Source organism: Canis lupus, chromosome 15 (assembly GCF_048164855.1).
Source record: "Canis lupus baileyi chromosome 15, mCanLup2.hap1, whole genome shotgun sequence".
Classification (NCBI taxonomy): Eukaryota; Metazoa; Chordata; class Mammalia; order Carnivora; family Canidae; genus Canis; species Canis lupus.
The window spans coordinates 52615797-52641605 of record NC_132852.1 but is presented as its reverse complement, the minus strand read 5'-3'; the positions used below and the strand labels follow the sequence as shown (position 1 = coordinate 52641605).

Genomic DNA, 25809 nt, shown 5'->3' with positions numbered 1-25809 from the left:
CGGCCGCCCGGCCCCTCGGCCTCGGCCGCTGCGCCCGCCCGGCCGCCCGGAGCCCCCGCGCAGGGCCCGACCGCGGCGGCGGCGGCGGCGGCGGCGGCGGCAGCGGCGGCGGCGGCGGCGGCGGCGGCGCCCGGCCCCCTCCCCCGGCGCCGGCCAAGTGAGGCGGTGATGCGGGCGCTGGCGGCCCCGGCTGCGCCGAGAGCGGAGACACAGGCTCAAGATGGCAGATTCCGACTGAGGCTGGGGGGGCCGAGCTCGCGCGCCGCGTTCCCTTCTCCGTTGCCATGAATCGCGGACACCCCGGCCCCGATGGCCCCCGTGTACGAAGGTAAGGGGCGCCCGGGCCGCCGACCCCGCTCGCCCAGCGCCGCCGGCCGCCGCGGCCCCCGCAGCTTTGTTCTGCCCGCGGCCCCTCGCCGGGCAGCCCCCGGCCCGCAGCCCCCCGGCGCCCCTCCCCGGGCTGCCCCCGGCCGCGGCCGCGGCCCCGGCCCCCGCCCGCCCCTCCCCTCCCCTCCCCTCCCCTCCCCTCCCCGCCGCCCCCGCCGCCCCCGCCGCTGCCCACGGCGCGGCCGCGAGCCGGAATCCGGCAGGATCTTATTTCCAGGCTGGAGGGGAGAGGCGGCGGTGGTGCAGGGGTGGGGGGCTCGAGGGTGGGCTGCTGCCCGAAGAAAAGAAACTGGGAGGGGGCGCCTGGGGGGGCACAGACCCGTGACGGTGCTTTTCATTTATTTGGCATAAATAAAGGTGATGCGGTTTAGCTCTGCTCCTGCTCCCCCTCCTCCCCCTCCTCCCCCTCCCCCCCCAGAAAATTCACCTTTAGGGTGATCCTTCTACCCTGTCCCCGGCTCCCCTCCGGTCCCTCCCCACGCTCCTTTATTCTCCGCGAGCCTCTGATTTTATTTATTTATTTATTTATTTATTTATTTATTTATTTATTTATTTATTTGGGGGTGTCTATGGAATCGGAATGTATGGGGCTAGGTGATGAGAGGAGGGTACGGAGGGAAAAGTCCATCTCAGACCCACAGGCAGAACAATGAAATTGGCTAAAATCTCCCCGCATTAGCGTGTGTAAGGGAAAATGTAGTTTAGGTTTTCGGGTCGGGTTGGGGGGGAGGGAGGGCGCGGGGGGGGGGGCGGCCGAGAGGTTCCCCTCGGTCGGCCTGGGCAGGACCTGCGTGTGGCACCTTCACCTGGCCTGGGGTCATTTTTCGGATCTGTCTTTAGGAAGAAAGAAAAAGAAGGGAGGGCAAAAGCCCTATATACACTTCCCCTTGCCCTCCTCTCTCTCTCTTTCTCTCTCTCTCTCTCTCTCTTTCGTTTCTCTTCAGTCAGTTCTTGTCAGCTTCCAGCCAGAAATCAAACCAGAATCAACTTAAGTTTTTTTTTTTTTTTTTTTTTTTTTTACACTTCGCTGTGTTTTTGTGTGCTTGTAGTAGGAGGAATCTTAAACCAAAGGGTGCCCGAGTTTTTCAGTCATTTCATCGTGAAAATGTTTTTCTTATGAAATCATTGAAAGAGCAGGCTTTACATACTTTTTAGCGTCGGTCCATCTGGCTTTTCTTTCGGTTTTGTTCAGATATTCTGTGGACGAAACAGCAAATGAGAGGGGAAAGGGTTTGTGTGGAGTAGAGAGGAGGGGCGGGGAGAGGAGGGTTTAATCCTTCTATAAATCCCGAGAACAGTGCTGGCGAGTGAGACAGGGAACGCATTAATACTTTTATCTCTGTTACAAGAGGCAGATTAAAAAAAAAAAACTTATCTGAAAAGAAAATCTGTTATTAGTTCCAGGGCTCCAAATGAATTTGGTTTCTGGATGGAATAAAGTTACCAGTCAGGCCCTGGATAATGAGGCTGTAAATAACCTATGGACTGTAAATATTTTTTTTCAGACTCTCTTAGAAACAAAGGGGCTGTTTAGAAGGCAACAGAGCGATGTTATTCCAGGGGCTTTCCTCTTTGATTCTGAAGAACACAAGGTCCATTTAACCATTCGACAAAACAAAACGCAATTTCTGATCACTCCACCACGCAGAATGGAACGAGCCGGTGGCTCTGTGAACCTGCTAGGAGAACCCATGTCGGGCATTCATTGTTCGTCTGTGTCTATGGGAGGGGGCTACAGTCAATGCTCCCACTGTCTATGGAGTGTTAAAATGAAACAATTTTCTCTTTATTAAGTACCTCCTTGAGACTCCCTCTGCTGGACACTCCGGGCGTGCATTAGGGAGGGAACTTGGCATTGAATTCAGAACTATAGTAGACGGCTGCTTTCTCTTTTGCAAGGGGCTGGCTGGGTCCGTGGGTTTGGGATGTGTTTTGTCAACTTTGTAGAAAGCCTGTCTCGGGAACTGTGTTGCTCACCTCCCATTCCTTTCGTTCTAAATCTATACAGAAGGTAGCCATACCCTGGAGGCTAAGACTTGGTTGGCACTCTCGTTCTGACTTCAGTGTTCTTTTAGTGCATTACAACAGATAAAGAATTGTGGGTGTGTAAGATGTTAAGGTTTAAGCATAATCGTGGATCTCAAAGGTCTCAGGAGCTCACTTATTTTTATTTGCAGGCTTCACTCCCTGTTCCAGCTGACCTACCTGGTCACCTCTTTCCACCCTGAGTTTCTCTCAGTCTTGTTTATGCGCTGTCTTAACTGTCCCTACACTTTGTACCCTTTGTCTCTGCTGGAGTTTCTGGGCCTCTTTATCCTTCTTTCCCGAGCACCCCCCCCTTCTCCCCAGCCTCACTGGGCACAAGCTCAGGCCTAGGTCTTTTTGAAGGAGCCTGTTGGTCATGCACTAAAACAGACAGGTGACCTCCATAAAGGATTGTACTCCTGGAACCTACATTCACTTAGCTTGATGAGTGCTTCTAAGACTCCGGTGACCTCCTTTTTCCCTTCTTGGCGATATCCACTGGATTCAGTGAGCCGGATTTTTACCACATCCCAGTCAGAATGCATGGGCCCCCTGTGTGTATCCTGAAGGAGCAGGGCTTTTCCTGGGGAATTTGCCAAGAAGATTTCTAATCGTTTCCAAGCTGCTAAAAAAAAAAAAAAAAAAAAAAAAAAATCGAACATGGGGTTCTTCTCAGGAGCAGTATAATGACAGGTGAGGCATTTCAGCTGGAATTCGGGCACGCGCTCATTCCTTTAAGTGGGGCGCAGTTGCCCCAGGTTAGGCTGTGGGGTGAAAGGCCTGAATGCAACAGTGAGGCATCTGAACTGCCAGCTGTTTAGAGAGAAATTCAGTCTTTGTAAAAGGGTATGTTTGATAATACAAATTAATGGGTAGCAAAGTGTTGGCAGTCTCCCGCTACTTGCTTTTAATGTTAGATTTATAAATAGCGCATTCGTTTTCAGGAACTTGGTACTGATTAAGTTAAACTTCTTTGAAAGGGTTTATTTTCTTTATAAAGTTAAACATTTGCCTTGCAATTGTGTTTACTCCATCAACTTGCTTAGTAAGGCTATTTTCAATATGTAGTGCAAAGGCCAGCGACATAGGTCTATATTGCCATGGGCTCTGAATTAGAGGGCCCTGAATTCCAAGTTAATTATGTTCCACCATCCCTGAGATGTGTCATGTCAATTAGTATTGGCTTACACAGACTTCCCAAAACTCTAATACTGAAATCTCTCATCAGATGGGTCTGAAGACACCTACCGAAATGCCTACCAAGAAATGGATTCTGAATCATCTTCCATTAAAAGAATTTGATGACACATGTTCTAAAATATCTTTTCCTGTGTTTGTGTTTTATATTTTTAAAATGAGTAAGTATAAATATTGTTTTCATTCTCACCGCTTTTGGGTAGTGAATCAAGGCTCATTAATTTTACCCTTGATTCCGGACAGTATGGTAGAATACTGGAATCAGAGAAACCTGGGTTCGACTCTAGCTGTGTGACTTTGGGTGTGTTACTTAACTTCTTGGAGCTTTGTTTCATCTTAAGCCTCACTGGACTGTGTGAGGATTCCATTAGAATTGAGTACGTGTACAGTGCCTGGCTGTAGCGGGCATTTTGTTAGTATGTTTTAAATCCCTCTGTTTTGGGGGGCTGCTTACAGGCATGATGACTCCAGGGAAGGAAGAGCCCGCAAATAGTTTAGAAAACCAATAATAGCAACATTTCAATTATTAATCTCCTGCTATTCCTCTTCCAGTTTGGCACCAGCAACAATAAACCCCCTATGGCCACAGAAGAAAGAGCCTTCTTAACCCCCTCTGTGACCTTTCTAGATGTCTATTCCCACTGAGTTGCTGCTGGTTTCAGGTAGAGAGTTTCTCACATTCTATGCCACTTTAAGAATGAAGAAACAAACCGTTAGAGCCAAGTTTCAGGGGCTGCAGCTGCCTCTGTGAAAGTATCCCGAAGTATGAAAGATAACCTTCACCCCTGACCAGGATACATCCCTACCCCAGGCAGGCCGGGGAAAGGTTGCTGCCAGAGGTGGCTCACCAAGGACCTCCTGGGGGAGGGGGGGGCGTGACGCCCGCTTCACCCCTGGCCAGGGTCTGGCTCATCATGCATTCAACATAGTTTTCCTACAAGAAGGCATTTGGTGCTTTATGCAAGTTACGGCTGCTTCTAGTCTTCACATTTAATTTTTTTAATGTTTCTTCATTTCTCTTCCTCCCATAGAGACTAATCTGGGGGAACTACCTTTGAGGTTTATATGAAACAAAGTCATGATGATCAAGAGGGTATGATATGTAGCCATTTTTTATTGTTCTCTGAACAATGTAATTTGCCAGTGCTTTCTGGTAGTCTTATGATGACAATTCAGGCACTTCGGGTTGCTATCAAAGACCAGATTCAGAATAATGCCAGCCAACTTCATGGAACCATCGATAGAGTGTGAACTTGAAAGGCCCAAACTCGTAATAGTTCCATTTCATACAGCAATCCTCTGTGGGGGGAGGAAAAAAAGGAAAAATGAACAAAAACTGAAAAGCTGGAGTATAGGGAGGTCTTTATTTTTCCTCTAAAAGAAACGGAGATGCCTGAAGTTCATTGGCGCTAAGCGTGACTTAGGTTCTACTTAGTCTGTGTGGTGCACTCCACTCACATGAAGTCACTCACTGTCCTTCCAGCCCCACCAGGGGGACGCTGTCACCCCGCTTTACAGACAGGGCACAGCTTTCATGAACTCATTAACAAGATCTAGGTAGGGTCCCTGTCCTCGAGGAGTCCGGGGGTATGGGAAGTGAAAGTCAGAAGTACACGTGGGCTCACTGGACCGTGGCCTGACTCAAGATAGAATGTGTATGTGTGAGTGTGTGTGCACACGCATGCACGCACCCTTGCAGTTTTTTAATTCTTAACTCACTGATCATTCTCATGGTATAAAGGGAAGACCCTATTTCCCTATTTTCTCTTGAAATATTTGTTTTTATTTGGATCAAACAAGTATTTCAGAATGTAGGAAATTCCTGTTACAAGTTTCCTTAGAAATTACCATCTCTAATTACCAACTCTTCCTCTTTCATTCCTTCTTTCATTACTTACATTTTGTATCCTTGTAAATGTAAATATGTTTTTAATTTGCACAGGTTGCTGGGAGATGTTAGTTTTTTTGTTTTTGTTTTTTTTTTTTTTTTGGTGTTTAGGGTTCTGGGTTCTGTTGTGAATGGACCCCCTGCATCATAGGTGGCTGGAGAATTAACTCCTGGCTTTGCCGCCTGCCTGAGTTCGCATATTCCAGGTGGTTTTGTGGTACCTATTCGTTGGGCTGTAGATGGGCTGGTCGCTCAGCAGATGACTCCAGGAGTCATAGAAGGAGAAAACCCAGCTCTGTCCCTCAGGGGGCTTGGAACCCAGGGCAGGAGAGGACCTTGGGAGATGTGTAGTTCATCCTCCTGTCTTCAGGAACATGAGTGTCCATAACTTGAAATCGTCAGTTCATCAAAACAATTTTTTTTTTTCCAGGAAAAGGCCACACTAGGAACCCCCTCAGTAACCAGTTCCAGGTTACCCGAATGCCAAGAAATTCCTGAGTCCACCTGAAATCTCACCTGCCTTCGTTCAAACCTGTTTTCTTTTGCTCCGTTCTTTTCTCTAAAACCTTCCATATATTTGAAGATAATAACTGGGTCTCTACAGCTCTTTCCTTATAGAGCCTGTTCTGTGTCCTCACCCTCCTCTGAACTCTCTCTAGTTTCTCCACATTAAAAAAAAAAAAAAAGATTGGTGGTGGTCGAAACCGAATACAGTTCTTTAATAATGGTCTCATTAGTACAGTGTACACAAGAAAAATGACTTCAAGGTTCTTGCATCATTGTGAACCCCTGGAGGGCAAGAACCAAATCTGATTCATCTCTGTATCCCCCACAGTAGCTGGGCAGTTCGTTAAACCTAGTAGGCACTTCATAAACAGTTGTTGAATTGACTCTTCCTTTAATATAGCTAAGTAATAACTTACATCACACCAGCCCTGGATTGGTAACTGATAGTTAGCTTGCTTTCACCTGGGTCCTGAGTCCTTATTTGCCTTCTGTGCATATCGAGCCATCCTTTACCCCAACTGTTCCACCTTCTGCTTGACTCTGAATCTGCTTGATCACTTTGAATTCACCCCTCTACTTCCAGCTCTTTAGAACTTTATCTTCCTACAGATCTGACAGACAGTATGCAGGGACCCAAGTGTATAAAGTTGAACTGCTCTTGAAAGAAGAGAAGAGAAGACACAGAAGAATCTGGATGATTCAGTGTAATATCAGTTCATCCAGGTTTAGAAAGGACAGTTTGTCAAATTCTTTACAGATTCTGAGTCAGCTAAAGCCATACCTGTTTTTCCAGGTTCTCTGTGAGGAGTAAGCTAAGTGTTCATGAGAGTGGCTACCAGTCAGCCTGGCAGCCGGGATTCCTTCCTGTCTTTGGTCTCAAGCCAACAGCAGAAAAGGCAAAAGATACTGATGGACAGGGCCATTCAACCTGTGACTTTCTGATGAGCGACTTTACCATTACAAAGTAAGCTAGTAAAATAGTTGCCAGTGAAGAAAGAAAAAAAAAAAGAGCAAACCTTGAAAACGGCAAAATAATTTTGTGGTTTTTATAGCCACTTATTTCTACACATGGCATTGAAGAGATTTGTAGTGTTTTGAAAGCGGTCTGTTTTAGCAATTCTTGCCTAACTTCTTTTGCTCTAGTAGGTTCTGATTAATTAAATGACACTGTGTTTAAGCAGAATTAAGATTGATTGACTCTTGCACGTGCTAATACTGTAGACTTTATAAAACCTTCACTGTCACAAAAAGAATGCAGCCTAATATGTGAGCAAAAGGAGCGTTTCCTCCCAGGTTGTGCTGCCCGTCCTCAGGGAAAGATCACAGCGGAAGCTGCCATAACATTGGGTAGAAAAGTGCGTTTGGTTCACGCAGTTACAGATTGCATCCTGATGCAATAAGGTTTGTTTCTGTATTTTTACCATTTTCCTTCATATCAGTATTCCCTCATTGAGTCAACCAATGGAGTTGCTATTCACAATATAAGACGATTTTTCCAAGAGCTTATCATAAGCAAAGTGATCCATCATGCCAGTTCTGTGTAGAACTTCTAGTTTCAAAAGGTATTAAAGAAAAAATTTTAATGGTATGTGTGCCTGCAGTCCTGTTAAAAGTCTTATGGCAAGGAAATTTGGAAAACCCTGGTTTATTGCTGGTTGTGGAAGTATATGCTCCCTCTCTCTCTCTTTCTCTCTCTCTAATGAAGAATTTATGGAGCACTGACAAAAACCAGCATGTAAATTCTTGAAATTGTGCAGAAAGGCAGCAAGTTACACTTTCCTGAGTTCTATGTGACTGCACCTACTCCCCAGAATCCAGGCTGATCGCAGCTTCTACAGGAAACTAAATTTCAGGGGAGCTCATTACAGTCAAGAGAGAGCAAGCACGCTTGCACATGCATTCAGCGTTATCCCCTGAACCATCTACACTCGCGGCTCCAGCACAGTATGATGACTGTTATTCATTAAGTATGACCTGCCCCATCAGGGAAAGATTAATCGATATTCATTATGTTCCGTTAACTGAGACTGGGAGGTTCTCTAATATATTACAGAAATGTTTCCTTTAGAAAACAGTTAAAATAAAGAAGCTCTCATTTCATTGTACCGTGACTTCAAAAACGGATTTAAGGCTGCCTAAAGGGTTAACTTTCTGGAAGATGGGTAGTTGATTTATGTTGATCAATTTTGTGGATCAGCTGATTTCAAGGATGTCGGATAAATGAGGTATTCCTATACGAAGAGATGACAAAAACAGCCAAAACTCTTGTGCTAGCTTAACAAGGTGAATAAGCAGAGTGCATAATGGAATTCATTTGCAAAGTAATTTTTGCTTGGCTACAGTGGTAAGCACAAAATAGACCAGCAGACGAGAACGGTAAGTGTTTAGGATCAGTTGTTGAAAGGTTTAAAAGGGGTTCTAATTCAAGAGACATTTTATGGTGTGGAGAAGGGGACCAATATAATCAAAATGATACTTGAACAAGGTAATTTTTTCTGGCCTGGATATAATAGTAGAATGAGGCAGCCAGAGGGTGAGCCATACTGGGAGGCCGTGTGCTGCAGGGGAAGGTGTGAGCACCGTGGAGATGCAACTGGGCCTTTTGTTGGGGTCACATAGGAGAACATGTGTAGAGCACTTATCAGCATGCCTGACCCAGGGGTTCAATACGTGTTCCCTTTCGCTTTCCTCCCCACACCTTATGGCCATCAGGAAGGCTTGCAGGGGTTGGCAATACCGTATTTATCCTGATTTTCTGAAGAATCTCTTCTTTATACGGGCTCTCTCACAGTGAGGTCGGTATCTCAAGGATCTTACCGGGCACAGTATAAACCCAGTGGGATCTGCACACAGTAGTATCAACCTTTGACAAGAGGAAACAGGCCGAGAGCAGTGAAGAGGCTGCCCTGGTGTCAACCTAGAGAGAAGGGAGGAGGCAGGGCTAGCGTGTGCACAGAAGGCTCAGAACCCCGAACCCCTGAGGCAGGGAGCTTCCCTGGGCTGCGCTAGCAGGTGGAGCTCCAGGGGTAGTGGTTGCAGCAAGGCTGTCAGAGCCACTAACCTCCCCCAGACCCACCTGTAAGGGAGCTGCTGAGTGGTGGTTCTCCTGGGTCCTGGCAGCCCACAGTGCCTCACTGAGCTCATTGGGAGGGAGTATCTCCCCCTTCCCCAAGGAAAGCAAGGTCCCATGCCTTCAGCTCCAGCGCTTAGTCTTCTCCTAGGAAGGTGTTCATCATGTTTCCCTGAGAAAGTTTGCAGCTTGTCATCATGAGCTACTTATTAACAAAAACAGAGAAGTCACAAAAGAGAAACCAGTACAACCATGGTGAGTTTCAGAGTACTGTCTAGCTATTAAGCAGCTTTTTTTTTTTTAATTCTAATCCTCCAGGTACAGTTCAGAGTCTGAGTCGTGTCGTGCCCCCCCCCCCCCCCGGCACTGACATGACCAGAACTTGCAGCCAGAGGCCCTGGGGAAGGCCTGGCTGGGACCCTTGGCATGAGGCCTCTCGGGCAGGGATTCCATGGGTCCCAGGGACCTGGAGGATGGTCAGAAGAGCATGGGGCCCAGCCCATGAGATGAGCACGATGCGTCCCTCCCCCTGTCTGCGGGCAGTGCCGATAAGGGGACTTCTTGCTGTAAAATCTGAGGCAACGAAAGCAACCTGAAATGTTTCCTGTTTATACAAGCCAGGGCTGGTGATTGCTTCATGGATATTTGGCTTTCCTTTTTCTCCCTCCTCAGCCTGGATCTTACATGCTGGTTGCTCCATAAAGCATAGTGGGTGAAACTGACCCATTTCCTGTTGCTTGCTAAGGTAGCTCAATAACCAGTATGTCCCTCCCACAGTGAAACTTGACAGAGAGCCTAGTAAATCCTACAGCTTTTCTGTTTCGTCTGTCTGAGCCCTTGAGGTGCACAGGCTCTCCTCTCCTTCCTTGATGTCATCTTACCTCTCTGCTTCCACCTACTTATTACTTCCCACTCATCTGTCCACAGCCAGGCTCCTTTACCTACCTACCTGTTTGTTCTTTGTGTACCTTGGCTATGCATTCGCCTTGATATACTTGTTGGTGCGAGGGTCTAAGTGGAGGGACATGTGGAACCCTCCTGGTCCACTTGTGTCGGGCACTGTTGGGAGAAGTGGCTCTCCGACTCTGGCATCCTCAGTCACCTGGAAGGCTTGTTAAAACTCATCAGTAGGCCCCACCCTCAGAGTTTCTGTTTCAGTAGGTCTGGGGTGGGGCTCGAGAATTTGCATTTCTAATTGAGAACCCCTGTTTTAGAATGAATGTATTCAGAATGAAAAATCAGGACCTGTTTAAAATAAGATGGTAGTTGTTTTGATGACAACTTCCCTTGAACAAGTGAGAGTCAGAGACCCGACATTAGCATTATTTTCAGTTCTACTGCTTTTTCGTGGCCGTAACTTCCTGAAGCCATAGGACAACGTACAGATCCAGTCCCTTGGCCTTCCTGCCTCTGACTGCAAGAGAAAAGAGGCCCCATTTTAAAACTCCAGGGTGTGACCTACTGTCTCTTCTTCTACAAGAGTTAGCCAGTCTGTAGTTCATCTAGTTTGGCCCTGGGGTCCCAGAGTAGACTGGGCAGGCGTCATTTGTGGGATGATAATATATTTCCATTCACTAACAGAGCTCTATGATCTTCTTTGTTTGTACAAGAGGACATTGAGGCTTAGAGATGTTAAATAATGTGTCTCAGGTCTCATAAGCAACTGGTAGAGCCAGGGCTTGCACTCCACCTGATAACTAGAGCATGCTCTTGTCTTGACCGGCAGCCCAGCCTGTGCCTCACAGGTGATTTGAAGTGGTCCATGCACCACACAACGAGATACACCACGAGGATCCCTGGAGAAGGGGTAGCCACAGTGGAAGCAGATGGTTCTAGAGTGTTAATGTCACACACACCTTCCCGAGGCTCTGCTGTCCCATTTGCCTCCTCTTCATCAACCAGGATCATGTTGACATGATGATCTAGTGTTTAGTCTGCTGGTTGGCCTATAGGATGGATATAATAAAAGGCAGCCAAGACATGAACCCCCTTTGAGCAGCAAAACAGATAAAACATCTGAGAACAATCTTACTGAGACCTCTAAGAAAAAAGTGTGATGAAAAGATGAAAACAACAGCTAATGCCTGTCAAGCCCTAGCTGTTGCTGGTTCTGTTGTAAGGTTTCACATGTGTTAACTCATTGAATCCTTGAAGCAGTGCTGTAGGGTAGGTTCTGCTGCCACTGTGATATTCAGAAGCACAGAAAGTTTCCATGGCTTGAGAGTCCCACAGCTGACCCTGACCCCAGGCACTGTGGACCCAGAGCTCACACCCCTCACCACAAGGCAGGAAGTCCTTCCCAACCCCTTCCTAGAAGAGGGAGTAAAATTTGGAAATACGGTCTTCTCTGGTTTTTCTCTAAATGTAGATGTTCTTTGTTTCACTCAAAAATCTACATATATGTCTTAAAATTTGAGAAACTGACTTCTACTGGTCTTGAAGGATGAGGTGGTAGGCACAGAGCAGTCAGGCCTGAAAGAGAAGAGGAGCAAAGGGACTAGCTCTCCCATGTGTTAAAACCATAAAGCATCAAATTTGGCACGAAATTTGACAGACCCATCAGTGGGGCAGAATGCATGAGCCAGATTTAAGGCCCTGTTGTCTGTGAACATTTAATAGATGATGAAGGAGGTGCCATGAAGCAGTGGGCGAAAGGAAACCTGATTTAACAAATGGGAGTGGGACCATATGATAGCAATTTGAAAAATCTCAACGGAGATTCTCACCTCACATCATTATACCAACATAAATTCTATGTGATTAAAATGTTAAATTCAACAAAAATCTGTTGAGCACGTTCAACATGCCAGGTACTGTTCTAGATGCTGCTGGGTGTACTGCAATGCAAAAACAGGCCAAAAACCCCTACCTGAAGCAGTGTGCATTTGAGCAAGTAAAGGGAAGTAATCCTTTTTGTTTGTTTGTTTTTGTTTTTTAAAGCTTGAAAGAGCTAGAAGCGGGTATTTATCAAACCTCTGAAGGAGTTGAAATTTCTAAGCTTAGAATGTGTGGAAGAAATTATAGAGGAAAACATCAATAGTTTTATCAGTGTAACATTCCCCAAATGTTAAGGTTATTTCTGGGTTTACTATCACAAGATACTAGAATTAGTAAGTCAAAGGGTATGAACATTTATTGGGCTCTAGATGATGTTCCTCCCAAAGTATTTATATATTAAATAAATCAAACCACCTAAAGCCTTAAGTTTACCTAGACCTTTTCATTCAGGAAGGAAATGTTCCTCACTGCTCTAGGGACTGGGTCCTCTCTCCTCATTTCCAAGGGCTTCGGTGCCATCTACATGTATCAGTAACTCCCAAACTTCTATCTCTACCTATAGTTATATTTTGAGTTCCAAAGTCGTAGAGCCAACAGTCTATTTGCCATCACTATTTGGATGTCCCACAGGTACCACATTTAACGTGTACAAAGAAAAACTCTTGGTCAACCCTCTGAAATACGTGCCTTTTCCACAATTCTTCATTTCCATAAATGGCATCATCTTCCACCCAGTAGTTTACACCAGAAACCTGGGAGTCATTCTTGACTTCATTTTACTTCACATTTAATCCATCACCAAGTTTTATTGATTTTTGCCTCCCAAATATAGCTATTCTTGTTTCTTGCCAGAGTTATGTTCTGTAAAGCTGCCACAAATACTGAATTAGCAAATACTGAACCAGTGCTCCTAAGTTAGCATCCCGCAAGCCTCTGGTCACTTTCGTCAGCCTATCAATACATAACCTTGTCTATGTGTGCTTCTCTAAAGACACCTTCTTTAGTATATATTGTTAATTTATTAACATTGAACTCACAGGGTAGAACATTATTTGCTCATGCTTGAACGAAGCTTACCAGCACAAATAGTTTCTCTGTAAGGTACATCACAGCCTTTTTGCATTAAAAAACCCTAGACAATCCTTTACCACTATGCTTGGGGGCCATTTTTAAATCTCCAATAAAAACCACAAAAAAATGCAAACAACATGGTACTAAAGGGTGAGTGGAAAGTGTACTTGTACAAGAACAGAACCCAGAAGGCAAGCATGGCCTCGTTTGACCTCAGCTGGGAACACATGCATCATGCATGTCTGGGAAAGACTGTGAGAGCACCCTCTGAGTACTGATTTTGGGATTACAAATAAATTCTAGTGAGTTGGTGAATTTGCAGATACGGAGTCCTTGGATAATGAAGAAGACCCACCTGTATATGGTAAACCTATCCATTTCTCCCTATACTGCCATCCCCTGGCCCATTGGTCAGCAAACTCATTCTGAAAAGGGCCAGATAGTAGGTACAGTTGACCCTCGAGCAACATGAGGTTAGGGACATTAAAACACAGAGTAGAAAATCCATGTATAGCTTTTGACTCCCCCCAAACTGTTAATACTTTGCTATTGACTGGAAGCTTACTTATAAACAGTTGATTAACATATTTTGTATATGTGTTATATGTTGTCTACTTACAATAGATAAGCTAGAGAAGAGAAAATTATTAAGATCATAAGGAAGAGGAAATACATTTTCCAGACAATGTAAAAAAACTCGCATACAAGTAAGTATGCGAGTAGGGTTCAAACCTGTGTTGCTCAAGGGTCAACTGTGTCTTAGGCTTTGCCGGCCAGATGGTCTGCATGACAGCTGCTCAGCTCTGCATTTGTGAAAGCAGCTGTAGACACATAAATGGGTGGGTGGGACTGTGTTCCAATAAAACTTTATTTACAAAACAGACTTTGGCTGGGTTGGCCCCCAGACCCTGCCAGCATCATCTAACCCACCACAGTGCCTTATCTGGACTGTCTTCCTGACCTGCCTATCCCCCATGGCCATTCTTGAACCTCTTGCCAATATCCATTTTATGTGTAAGTTGGATCTGATTCCTCTCCCACTTCAGATGTCCAAACACTTCCATCACACTTCAGATAAAATCCAGAATCTTGACTCTCATGGCTATACCAGGGTCCCTTGCTGATTCGCCCAATCTCATTTTATGCCAGGCTTCCCCACTCTGCCCTGTCCAGGCCTCTTCTGGGTCTGTGACTGTTTGCTGCTTGGAATCCTCTCCTGCCTCTTGCCTGACTAACTGCTCCTCACTCTGCAGTCATACCCAAAATGTTGCTTCCTCCTGTGTGAATTAGAGGGGTATCCCTCTTCTGATCTCAAGACACCCTGTTCTTTTCCTTCACAGAACTTAGAATTTTCGGGTACCTGTTTATTCAGGTTTGTCTTCCACCTGTTTCCCCCGTTGGACTGCAGTCTCTGTGAGGGTAAGAACACATCTTGGTGTGTCTGTTCTCTGCTCAAGGGCTCTTCACACCCATTGCACACACTTCCTAAGACTTGCTAAATCAATGAATGATTGTATGTATAGCACAGTTTCTGTTCACACAGACTTTTGTTGAAGCTACAATATAGAGACCTAAAAAAGTCACCCTTTTTAGAGCATACAGTATATCTTCTAAGATTGAGTGATGGTTGAAAAGTCACCCTGAGAAGTGGACTTGTAAATGGGTGTGAATGTGTCATTATTGTCCAAGGGTGTGTTCTGCCAACAGGTATATCCAGTCCCGTGTTTTCTCCCTGGGACTTGAGTGCTGTGTAAAGTCCTGCTGGGCTCCCTTTGCTCCTGGAGAATTTTTGAATTCTGCTGGTAATGTTTTCTCACAGGGAAGTGGGGATCAAGTGTGCTTGAGGAGGCATTTGGCACTTTTTTTAAAGACTGACTATGTGGTATTAGTCTGGGGAAGAAATCTTTGATTTGTCAGAGAATCATTTTAGCAATGAAATTCCGAATTAAAGATTGTTCCCCAGTCATTCCAGGAATCCTGCATGCTAGATAGAGATGGGCAGACAACATATTTTGGAAAGATAAATACATCATTTCTTAGATGGCCTTTTGTAGATTAGCGTGGTGAGATTTCAAGTCTATTTAACTTCTTTTTTTGTCTAAGATTTTATTTATTTGTTTGAGAGAGAGTGAGAGAGAGCGAGAGAAAGCACAAGCAGGGGGAGGGCAGAGGGAGAAGCAGATTCCCCACTGAAGCAGGGAGCGCGAGGCAGAGCTCGATCCCAGAACCCCAAGATCATGACCTGAGCTGAAGAGATGCCCAACTGCCGGAGTGACCCAGGCACCTGTAATTTTTTTTTTTTCAAATGTATTATAGAAATACTACTTGTGGAAAAAGAAAGTATAGGCAAGTAAAACACACACACTGAGATTACCACTGCTGTATCTTGCAGGTTTTTTCCTATGCATATACATGTACAAATACTTTTTTAGAAAAGCCAAGGTTAGTTATATTAACTATTTTTTTCAGTGAATAGTTTCCAGCCTTGTATTTCAGTTAAGTTCATTTTATTTAATTCCTTGTCCATATTCAGATGTCCTTAGCTGGCCCCCAAATGTCCTTTGAAGCTGGTTTGTTGAAATCAGTATCTAATTGGGGCCCATGCAGTATGTCTGGTTATAACTTCCTTTTGGTCTCTGAATCTGGCAAAGTCTCTCCTTGAAGAAATGGGCAGTTACCTTCTTACTTTTCCATCTGTGGGTTGCTGCTGCCTTTTTTTTTTTTTTTTTTAAGATTGATTTATTTGAGATCTCAAGAGAGGGCAGGAGCAGGAGGGCTAGAGGAAGAGAGAATCTAAAGCAGACTCCCCACTGAGCATAGAGCCTGACACAGGGCTCGATCTCACCACCCTGAGATCATGACCTCAGCCAAAACCAAGAGTCGGATGCTTAACCGACTGTGCCACCCAGGTACCCCTGTGGGCTTGTTTCTTTAGGACAGTGCTGGGCTTGCTTCTCCATCTCCCGTATTTGCTTTATCTAAAGGTTTCATGGGTTCAGGTTCACCATTTTATGCTAGAATCCCTGAAGGTGATTCTGTGCACTTTATTTACCTTCCACTGAACTACTATTAGTGAAGCTAAGATTGGCCCCCAGGGTTAGGTTTGTGATAACCCCAAACCCTTCACTGTCCAGTTCCATTTTTCCTTTTGATGCCAAAAGTGATCTGTGGTGTAACTTTGGTATAGAGACTATTTACCAAATGGTTGTAGTACTTGTAGTACCATATGAGTCTTGCCATCATCATACATTCATTAGGTTTTGTGAAATGATGTCTTTGTAGAGCTCTCATCTTTGGGGGCTGTCTGGTTACCCTGAAATAATAGTTCTAATAGGAAAGGCAGGATCTTTGCTAATCTTCTTTCCTTAATTTTCAAGGAAAGGAGTTGTGTAGTAGCTTTTTCAAATGGTGAAGAAATTAGGTTTTTTTTTTTTTTTTCTGTCTTTATCATTGTACAGGCATGGGTTTTTATTGATTTGGTTGTTTTAATTGTTAATCTTTTTGTTATATCTTCAAGCAGTGAGGCCCCTTCTGGTAGCTACTATGTTTTGACAGGCCCTTCATAAGCCTGAAAAGCTTTCTTACTAAATGCAAGATGCCCCAGGCTCATCTTGGACTTTTCAGTGGTCTCAGACAGTGGTTTTAGAGACCACAGTTCAAGCATTAGGAGTGGTATTGCTATAGAGGTGACTTATTTTGAAAATTTAGTTTCAGAAACTAGATTTTTTGGTTTCACAGAACTAAAAGATACATATTGTTAAAAGTTTTGATGGACATTTGCCTGTGCTTTCACTCAATTTTGTCATTGTAAATCCTTTTTGTTCTACAGAAAAATCTTTATTTCTTGTTTACCTTATAAGAATAAAGTTCGGAATACCAATGCCTATATTATTACAAACACCAGAAACTACAAAGGAGAATTTAACACATCTTTGTCATTTTTGTTGTCCTTAGAATGTGTCCACCTAAGGATGTGCAATTAAAAACTGTGTTCTAAAGTACCTAAAAATAAATTCTTCCTCGGGGTGATTGTGTCTTCAGTTTGACATATGTTAGATTCATTTCTTCTCATATCTTTTTGGTTTAAGAAATTTTTTAATTTAGCTTTTTTGGGATAGGGAATGCATTTATATGACTCAGAGGTCAAAACTCTGTAGATATTAAATCTAGATGAAAGGTATATAGGGATTTATTATTTTCTCTATATTTCTTATGTTTGTAAGTTAAAATAATTAAACTACAGTAGTCTCCCCATATCTGCAGGTGATATGTTCCCAGTCCCCCAGTGGATGCCTGAAACTATAAATAGTGCTAAACCCTATATGTGCTACATTTTATGATATATCCCTATCGTAAAGCTTAATTCATAAATTAAGCACAGCAAAAGAGTAACAGCAGTTATGACAGTTATAACAATGTACTGTAATAAAAGTTATGTGAATGTGGTCTCTCTTTCCCAAAATATCTTATGTACTGTACTCACCTTGTGATGTGAGATGATAAAATGCCTGGGTGATGCGATGAAGGTGAGGTAAGTGACGTAGGCATGGCTACATAGCGTCAGGCTGTTTTTGACCTTCTGACATTACGTCAAAAGGAAGATTATCTGCTGCTTTACTGCAGTTGACCTTGGGTAACTAAAACCAGGGAAAGTGAAATCATGGATGGGGGAAGGAGGGGACAACTGTATATAGAAAGATATGCACAGTGAGCCCTTGCTTTGTTCCCTCATATAACCATCGTTGTCAATGTCTTGTTAATTAAGTCTTTCATTTTGTAGATTCAAATTATGTGTGTGTATACATATTCTTATTCTCCTTTGTTTATGCAAAAGGTGATGTACCTTATATATTCTACATCTTAACTTTTTTCTTTTAATAATGTATTCTAGCTTTCTCTCCCTATTAGTATGCAGAGATTATCTTCAGTCTTTTTTATGGTTACAAAGTACTCCATTTTATTGACATACTGTGGTTTATGGAATATTAACATAATCTTGGATTGTAACCACTCCTCTGCTATTGTAATGGATAAGCTTATATATGTGTCATTTGATATTCCTGTAGGTGTATCTCTGGCATATAATCCTATAAGTGGGATTGGATGGCCAACGGGGGAGTATGTCTTGTAATTTTTTTAGAGATATTGATAAATTCCTCCTGTTAAGATTAGTACTATATTTCACTCAAATAAACAATAAAAGAATGTGCCTTTTTCCCTAGAGTTTTTCCTACAGAATCTGTTGTCAGACTTTTGTGGATTTTTGCTGATAGGTGAGAAATGATATTTTGATGTAGTTTTAATTTACATTTCTTTTATAAGTAAGGTGGAGCATTTTTTTCATTTATGTAAATGTCATCATATATATGTTATTTTGAACTGTGTTTTGAACTTTATCCATTTTCCTACTGTGTTGCTCATCTTCTTTATTTCTAAGAGCTCTTTGTATATTATATTGCCTGTGATATGAGTTGCAAATATTTTTTTCCAGTTGGCTGTGTGTGTTTTGATTCCTTATGGTGGTGACTTTACCCTTCAAAAGTCTGTTTAATTTTATGAAATGAAATTTATGTTTTTGTTTACAGCTTTTGTATTTTGAGTCAGAATCAGAAAGACATTTCCTATTTTAGGTTGTTAAGTTCCTTCTGGCACTTTTGTCATTTCATCTTTTCCACTTACATCTTGGTTCATGTTCTCTTTAAAAACTAGAGTATGTTCTGAGGTTTGGAGCCAACTTTGTTTTTTAATACTCAGTTATCCCAATACCATTTACTGAAAAGCTTGTGTTTTTCCCATAGTACCCATAGTATTAAATTCCTGTAGGCATGGGGTCTGTTTCTAGACTATACTTTTCCATTGGTTGGTCTGTTGTCCATTATTGAGGTGTATGCTTTTATTTAATATCTGAAGGATATGGAAGTTCTTCCCCATTACTCTTCCTTTTCAGAATTTTCCTGGCTCTCCTCCCTGATTTCTTTTTTCTTTTTTTTTTTTTCCATATGAATTTGAGAAATCCACAGGTCTTGATTTCAGAAAAACCTGTTGGCATTTCTGTATGGGATCACATACAGATAAATTATAAGATCGAGTCTTCTCATCTAAGATCGGGTTTTCTTTCCATGTGTTCTTTTTGTTTGTACTTTCATAATTTTTTTTTAAAGATTTTATTTATTCATGAGAGACACAGAGAGAGAGAGGCAGAGACATAGGCAGTGGGAGAAGCAGGCTCCCTGCAGGGAGCCCAATGTGGGACTCAATCCCGGGACTCCAGGATCATGCTCTGGGCTGAAGGCAGATGCCACACCACTGAGCCATCCAGGGATCCTCTGTACTTTCATAATGTTTAAAGTTCTTTGTGTAGAGCTTATGTAGAGATCTCAAATTTATACTTATAAACAAAGTCATTGTCTTCTAACTGGTCGTTTGCATCTATGAGGACTGTTGATTTCCATGCATATTTTTAAAGCAGCTTTATTGAGGTATAATTCACTCATTTAAAGGGTAAAATTCAGTAGCTTTTAGGACTTTAACAGAATTGTACAGTCCAACTGTACAGTCCTCCCCACTATCCAATTTTATTTTTTATTTTTATGTTTTTTAAAGATTTCATTTATTCATGATTTCATTTATTCATTTCACAGAGAGAGAAAGGCAGAGAGACATAGGCAGAGGGAGAAGCAGGCTCCATGCAGGGAGCCCAATGTGGGACTCGATCCCAGGACTCCAGGATCCCAGGACTCCAGATGCTGAGCCACCCAGGCATCCCCCCACTATCCAATTTTATAACATTTTCACAACCCAGATGGAAATCCTGCACCCACTGATAATCATTCCCCTGTCCTACCTTCTCTTCATTCCCTGGAAACCACTAATCTCCTTTCTATTCTACAATTTCCTATAAATGGCGTCATGCAACATGTGGTTATTTACAATTGGCAGCTTTTACTTATCGTAATGTTTTCAAGGTTCATCCAGGTTGTGGCAGGTGTCTGTCTTTCTAATCATAGCCCTTCCTTGTGGATGTGAAGCAGTATCTTGTTGTGGCTCTGATTTGCTGGTTTCTTTTCTTTTTTTTTTGCTGGTTTCTTTATATATTTAGTTTCCTTTTGCCAACACCACCCTCCCTTCCCCCACCAGTGAGACATCATGAGGACAGGGAGTAGTAGGCTTTCACTACTAAATCCCCAGTGTCTACCATAATGCCTGGCAAATATTTGAAATTTAGTAAAGTCTTATTTAATGAATGATTGGCTCTATTATATTTCTGGGCCACTTCTACTTTTTAAAGTTAAAATGTGATTTAGCACATATAAATTAAATTTTATTTTACCGTGGGCAAAATATAATTAGAGGGTGGTTTTCCCCCCTCTGGGAAAGTCATGTGTTAATCCAACAGCCCAGTAAAGACAGTTTTGTATGATACATGGTTTGTGATGATGAGCATTAATTTTTCTTGCATTAGAATGAATGAGAGTTGCTGGTACATATGTCTAAGAGGCTCATTATCTTTTCAGGAGGATGATTTTAAGCTGTAGATTCTGTTGTTATTGGAGACTATTTAGCAACATATAAAAAATGAAGATAAGAACTTAGGTAAAGGTGTTCTGGGCCTGGGAACAGGGTATTTTGAATGAGACCAATCAGTTCACATATATTTGAGAAGTCCTAAGTTTACCAAGAGCTGTGTTTTAGAATTTCCTTTAGAAGGTGGCTACATAGACACAGATCACATTTAACAATAGAAAAAAGTGATATTGATTAAGATTAAGGTCTCAAGCTAGCCTTAGAGAATATTTAGCAGCATAGGAACTCTGGGGTAGCTCAGGCTGTTGCGCATCCATCTGACTCCTGGTTTCAGCTCAGGTCATGATCTCAGGGTTTTGGGATCAAGCTCTGCCTTGGGCGCCTCAGTCAGCAGGGAGTCTGCTGGAGATTCTTTCCCTCTTCATCTGCCCATCCCTCCCCTCTCTCAAAATGAATCTTTTAAAAAAAAATAAATACTTAACAGCATAGCTGATGAATGTGTAGGGTAAGGGGTATAAGGGAAATCTCTGTACCTTCTCATTTTTGCTGTGAACCTAATGCCTATATTAAATTTTTTTTAAAAGAGAAGATAACCAAAATAAGTATTTTTTTTACAGGAAAAGGGAAATAATTAAATGACAGAAAAATAATCTTGAATAAGAAATGATTATTTTTTCCTTAATGTCAGTGCGTGAAGAAAGATATTTTAATTATAAAAATAGGTGTGAGAGAGAGTGTGTGTGTGTGTGTGTATGCATATGTGTGTTTGCTGGAGACTTGGGGAGGCTGACAGTCCTGAATTTTTATATCACCATGATTTTGTTCAAAATATGTGACTTTGAGCATGATTGTTACCCTTAAATTAGGCATGTTTGGGTTGGGGGTAAGAGGGAGAGACAGATGGACTAATTCACTGAATCATTCCCTCATTCATTGACTGGGACAGATTGATTTTCCTCAAGTGTCTGGGCCTGAGATGGGGAAGGTAGAACAGGGGTCAGAAGCATGTGCATTTGCTGTAAGGAAACATTTGTCTGAAAGGAACTGAGAATTGAACTGTATGAGACAGAAGCAATATCTGAAGGGCAGATGGATTAAGAAAAAAAAAAAAAAAGGAGCTGTGGATCCAACTTGAACCAGTGATTTGAAAGCCACAGGGAGTAGATTTAATCAGACTGTAAAGAACAACATTATAATGCTGAAATCTCCCCACAAATGGCCAGTACTGGAGAACAGTGATTCCTTGGGAGGAATTCAAGATGAGCATCTCTTGCTGGGCCTGCTGGAGAGTAGGGTCCAGGATAAAATGGATGATTGATGAGATGACCTTTAAAATTCCTTCTGACAGAGAACATGGTTGTCCTGATGGGATAGAATGTGACTGAAGGATGTGGTCCCAGCTCTGTTCCTCATGACCTCCATGCAGAAGGATCTGATACACCCAGTTCTGTGTTCTAGCGATGCAAAATGAAGCTTCAGTCCAGGTGTTTCATTTACCCAAAACCAGATGACAGCATTTCTTGAGCACCTAGAATCTGTGCTCCCTGTATGGTGGGAGAGACTTAGGTAAAAGAACTATTGTTGAAATGGTTCTGAAATTAATAGACCAGGGCCTGATGGGCCCTCTCTTCTCCCAGCCCTTCAGTTGGGGCCTGAGTGTTGAGCAGCTTTTCCCCCCACTTCCTAAGGGTGCCACCCAGGGACAGGCCAGTTCAGATGATGGGCCTCGGAGCTCACTTGGAACAGGTCACAGCCTGAGGCCTGGGCCCGTCCCCTCTTCCCATTTCTGCCTCTGGCTCCCGTCTTTGAAGTCAGGTTGCAGCCCAACGGGCAGTGCTGTCGCCCTCCTGCTCCTTGGTTATTCAGTGCAACCTTTAGTCTAGGAAGAGTGCCAATCTTCATTTCCAAGAATCATATCTCCCTAAATGGGGCAATCTGCTTTAAATGCCTTCTCCACTGGCGCCTTCCCCATCTCACGATTGGCATCATTAAAGGAACAGGCTCACCCTTTAACTGCTTGTACCTTGCTGGATCGGGGCGGGGGCCGGGGCCCGTGTTGGGTGTGTGCATGCACACATGCACAAATACCCCGTCCTTTGGTCCTCCAAGTGATCGTTTGCAGAAGCGCTAGGAGTCATAGACAGGAGTGCCTGGCTGGCTCCGTCAGTAAGACACATGACTCTTGATCTCAGGGTTGTGATTTTGAGCCCCACGTTGGGTGTAGAGATAACTTAAAAATAAAATCTTAAAACAGACATAAGTTTTACTTTTACAACTTTCCCTGTTGTGCTCAACCAGAAAAAAAATGTTTTTTAAAGCAGGCTTGCTACTATATGCACAAGGCTTTTGGTATCTTGCAGGAACAGATGCATGGTGAGCCAAGAGCTCCTCTCTGTGTGTTGCCCCAAGTCGGAATGTGCTTTAGCACTCACGACATTTGGTATCTTTCTCCACTGGTCCTTCCCCTTTTCCTCTCGCACGTCCCAGCCTCAGGTGAGTGCCACGGCTGGGCTCCGAGAACAGTGTGAGATGTGGCAAGTCTGCCCGAAATGGAGTAGAAAACATGACCATGCCCCTGGGTCACTGTAAAGGCGAGCAGAAGATCCCTGAGACACATGCCCCCCTGGGCCCTCCTGCGCGTAGGTAGAGATGCCCCCTTGTGGGACGCGCCCTTGGAGTTAGTTTCCAGGTTGTGAGGACACACCTGTGCTCCTGTCTGCCTCATCTGTCACCCAGGCCCCCTTCGGGACAGAATCCGAGGTGCCGAAGTGCAGGCTTCAAGGGTGGTGTCAGACTAATTGGAAGTGGGGACGTTTGCAGTCCGGCTGGAGGGTTGGCGAGGGGATCCCCCCCATACGTCAGCAGAGCAGGTGCAGCCGCTCCTCCACGCGCGTGGGCACAGTTGGTTGTTTTTGTTTCTGCTGCGAGGACATAGAGGTCAGTGAGAAACAGGCTTTGCTTTATAGGAGGTGACTTTGGAGAATGCTGTCCTCAAAAGCAAAAGAAGCCTACAGATGTGAGGACTGAGGGAATATTGAGTGTAGGGGTCCTAACCTCAAGAAATTAGCTTTGGGTGCTAAATCGGGAAGATTTGGGGTTTTCAGCAGTTCAGAAGTGAGGTGGACGTGATCTGGTGCAGAAGGGAGAGAGGTGAGCGTGGAAGCAAGAGAGCACATGTGCAGAGACCCCGAGGAACGAGGGGGCGCACTGGGAGGCCATGCAGAGCCAGGCCGTCGAGTTACTAGAGGATGAGAGAACATCCTTGTATTTTGCCATGTGCGAGATTTTTCAGAGAGTGGAGGAGAGCTGTGTGAGGGGTTACATTTCAGGTGTCTCCGGGATACCTCGGTGGGTGTCCTGGAGACGGCGAGGGGACCAAGGCTTGCGCGGGACACTGCTGACCTCCGGGTGCAGTGGCAGCAGGGAGGCAGCGAGCAAAGAGACGGAACAGCACTTGGACTTATTCCACCAGAAGAAGATGCGTCCGTGGCGGGGAGGGGGCGGCTGAGCAGGTGGGTCGGAGAACATCTCGAATAGTTTCCATGCGTGTGGGCAGGCCCACGTGTGTCTGGTGTCTCTAAGAGAAAAAGCAGATTGTTGGTGACCCGAGCACGGTTGCATTTTAATGTAGAAGCACCATTACCTGGTCCGGAGAAGACGCAAATGTCCTTTGAAACAGACTAGCAAGCCTTCTTGGGCTTCCTCCTCGCCTCCTTCCCTCGCTCCTCCTTTCTTCTTTTGAGGAAGAACAGGAGCTAGGCCTATGTAGTGGTGGAGAATTTGGTATTTATGGGGAGTCTCTCAAAGCATTTATCTGACATTAACCTCCTGGCCTTCCTGAGGTTCAGGGGAGCCCCTGGAGAGCTGCACTTGGAGGAGCCTTTCGAGGAGTGTTGTTCTTACGGCATCTACCTCCTCCAGCCCTTTGTCATTTCTCGTTTATCCGTGGACCTCCCAAAGTGTGCGGTTTAGTACCTAGCACTTAATGATAGTAAAAATTGGTGTGGTTGGCCCTGCAGAAATCCATGTTTGTCCATCCGTCCATCCTTCCGTCCATCCAGCCATGCAAATAACCCACTCATCAAACAAGGAAGCCTTCCCTAAAGGCCCCCAGCTGTCTCTTCTCCCTTCTCTTGGGTAAAACTGCTAACAGCCCAGCCCAGATCAGTGCCTCTCAGTCACAGGAGTGCTTAAGCTTAGACCAATCAAGATGGGATCTTGAGCCACTAAGGGGGAAGATGGGAGGTGGTTGGCGGTGGCGGTGGTGGGGCTGGGGGTGACATTTGAATCTAATCAGCATTCTGCCAGAGGAGAAAGCAGGAATGGATGTTAGGAAGGCAACTTACAATGTCAGCTTCAACATATTAATAATTTTCCCTGATTGTATCATATTTTTAAACTATGGGCATTCTCTAAATTTGGGTCTATTTGCTATGGTAATTATTTTCATTGAGTTCTATCCAACTAAGTATTTATACCTCACCTTAGTCTATAAATTATGCTTTATTTTATAGTATAAACACATAAAATAACCATTACACTATAAAAAAGGATTTAAGAACAGGAACAGGAAAAATACAAACATGAAAGTTCAAAAGCAGGAGGAAAAAGTATCAGATATTTAGACAGTGAGAGACCTCTACCTTGCTCTAGCTTAGCCTCATGTCTCTGAGCTTCACTGGGTCAAAGAGAAGGAGAAAATGTGGTCAGTTCAGTAATTCTTGCTGCCAGACAAGGAAGACATCCTGAAACTTTAAGAGAAACAAAGCGTGTTTGTTTATTAACTGTCCTTGTACTATGGGGCTCAAACTCATGACTATGAGATCAAGAGTCTTCTCTACCAACTGAGCCAACCAGGAGCACCCCACTACCACTTTTTTTTTTTTTTTTTTTTTTTTTTTGAGAGAGAAAGAGAGAGAATCTTAAGTAGGCTTCATGCCCAGTACAGAGCCCGGCATGGGAGCTCAGTCCCACAACCCTGAGATCATGACCTGAGCTGAAATCAAGAGTGATTTCAAGAAATCAAGAGTGAAATCAAGAGCTGAAATCAAGCATGATCTACCCACGGAGCTACCCAGGTGCCCTAGAGGCACCCCATTTTTAACCTAAATTTTGCATATAGACTTTTTTCATCTAGGAAGAACCAAGTGATATCATGAACAGGGTGTAACATTCCCATAGCAGAGGAACAGCTGGGTTCTTAGAGCTCTTTCTCACAGTTGTCCTGATTGGAAGCTCAAGGCAGAACATCAAAATGCATCCTGGCAAAAGGAATTCTAGCCTCCAAAGGGTGCAGTTTGACGCAATGCTAGAACCCAAAACACCCGGCAGAGCTGCTCGTCTCCATATCCATCAGACAGTC

The 25809-nt window shown here is 43.9% G+C and overlaps 1 protein-coding gene and 1 long non-coding RNA gene across 17 annotated transcripts in view; one reads left to right on the top strand and one right to left on the bottom strand.

The window, feature by feature from the left end:
• Window positions 1-130: 130 nt before the first annotated feature.
• The window catches only part of HIPK2 (homeodomain interacting protein kinase 2), a 193158-nt gene continuing 167479 nt past the window's right edge, over window positions 131-25809 (top strand). For 7 of the 16 annotated variants that reach the window (XR_012007922.1, XM_072777414.1, XM_072777402.1 and 4 more), the window contains exons 1-2: window positions 132-328; window positions 3641-3770. Coding sequence is in view for 13 of the 16 variants with exons in the window: in XM_072777414.1 (XP_072633515.1) it covers window positions 3641-3770 (130 nt within the window). In the remaining 3 variants the exon portion in view is untranslated. Of the gene's footprint in view, window positions 329-3640; window positions 3771-14263; window positions 14343-25809 lie in introns of all 16 variants that reach the window. The other 9 variants (XM_072777403.1, XM_072777416.1, XM_072777401.1 and 6 more) reach the window with 3 other exon arrangements.
• Window positions 4706-9259, bottom strand: LOC140605213 (uncharacterized). The gene is made up of 3 exons (XR_012007924.1): window positions 9081-9259; window positions 8742-8921; window positions 4706-4908 (listed from the first exon to the last, which is right to left on the bottom strand). It is a non-coding gene; the product is annotated as an uncharacterized lncRNA (long non-coding RNA).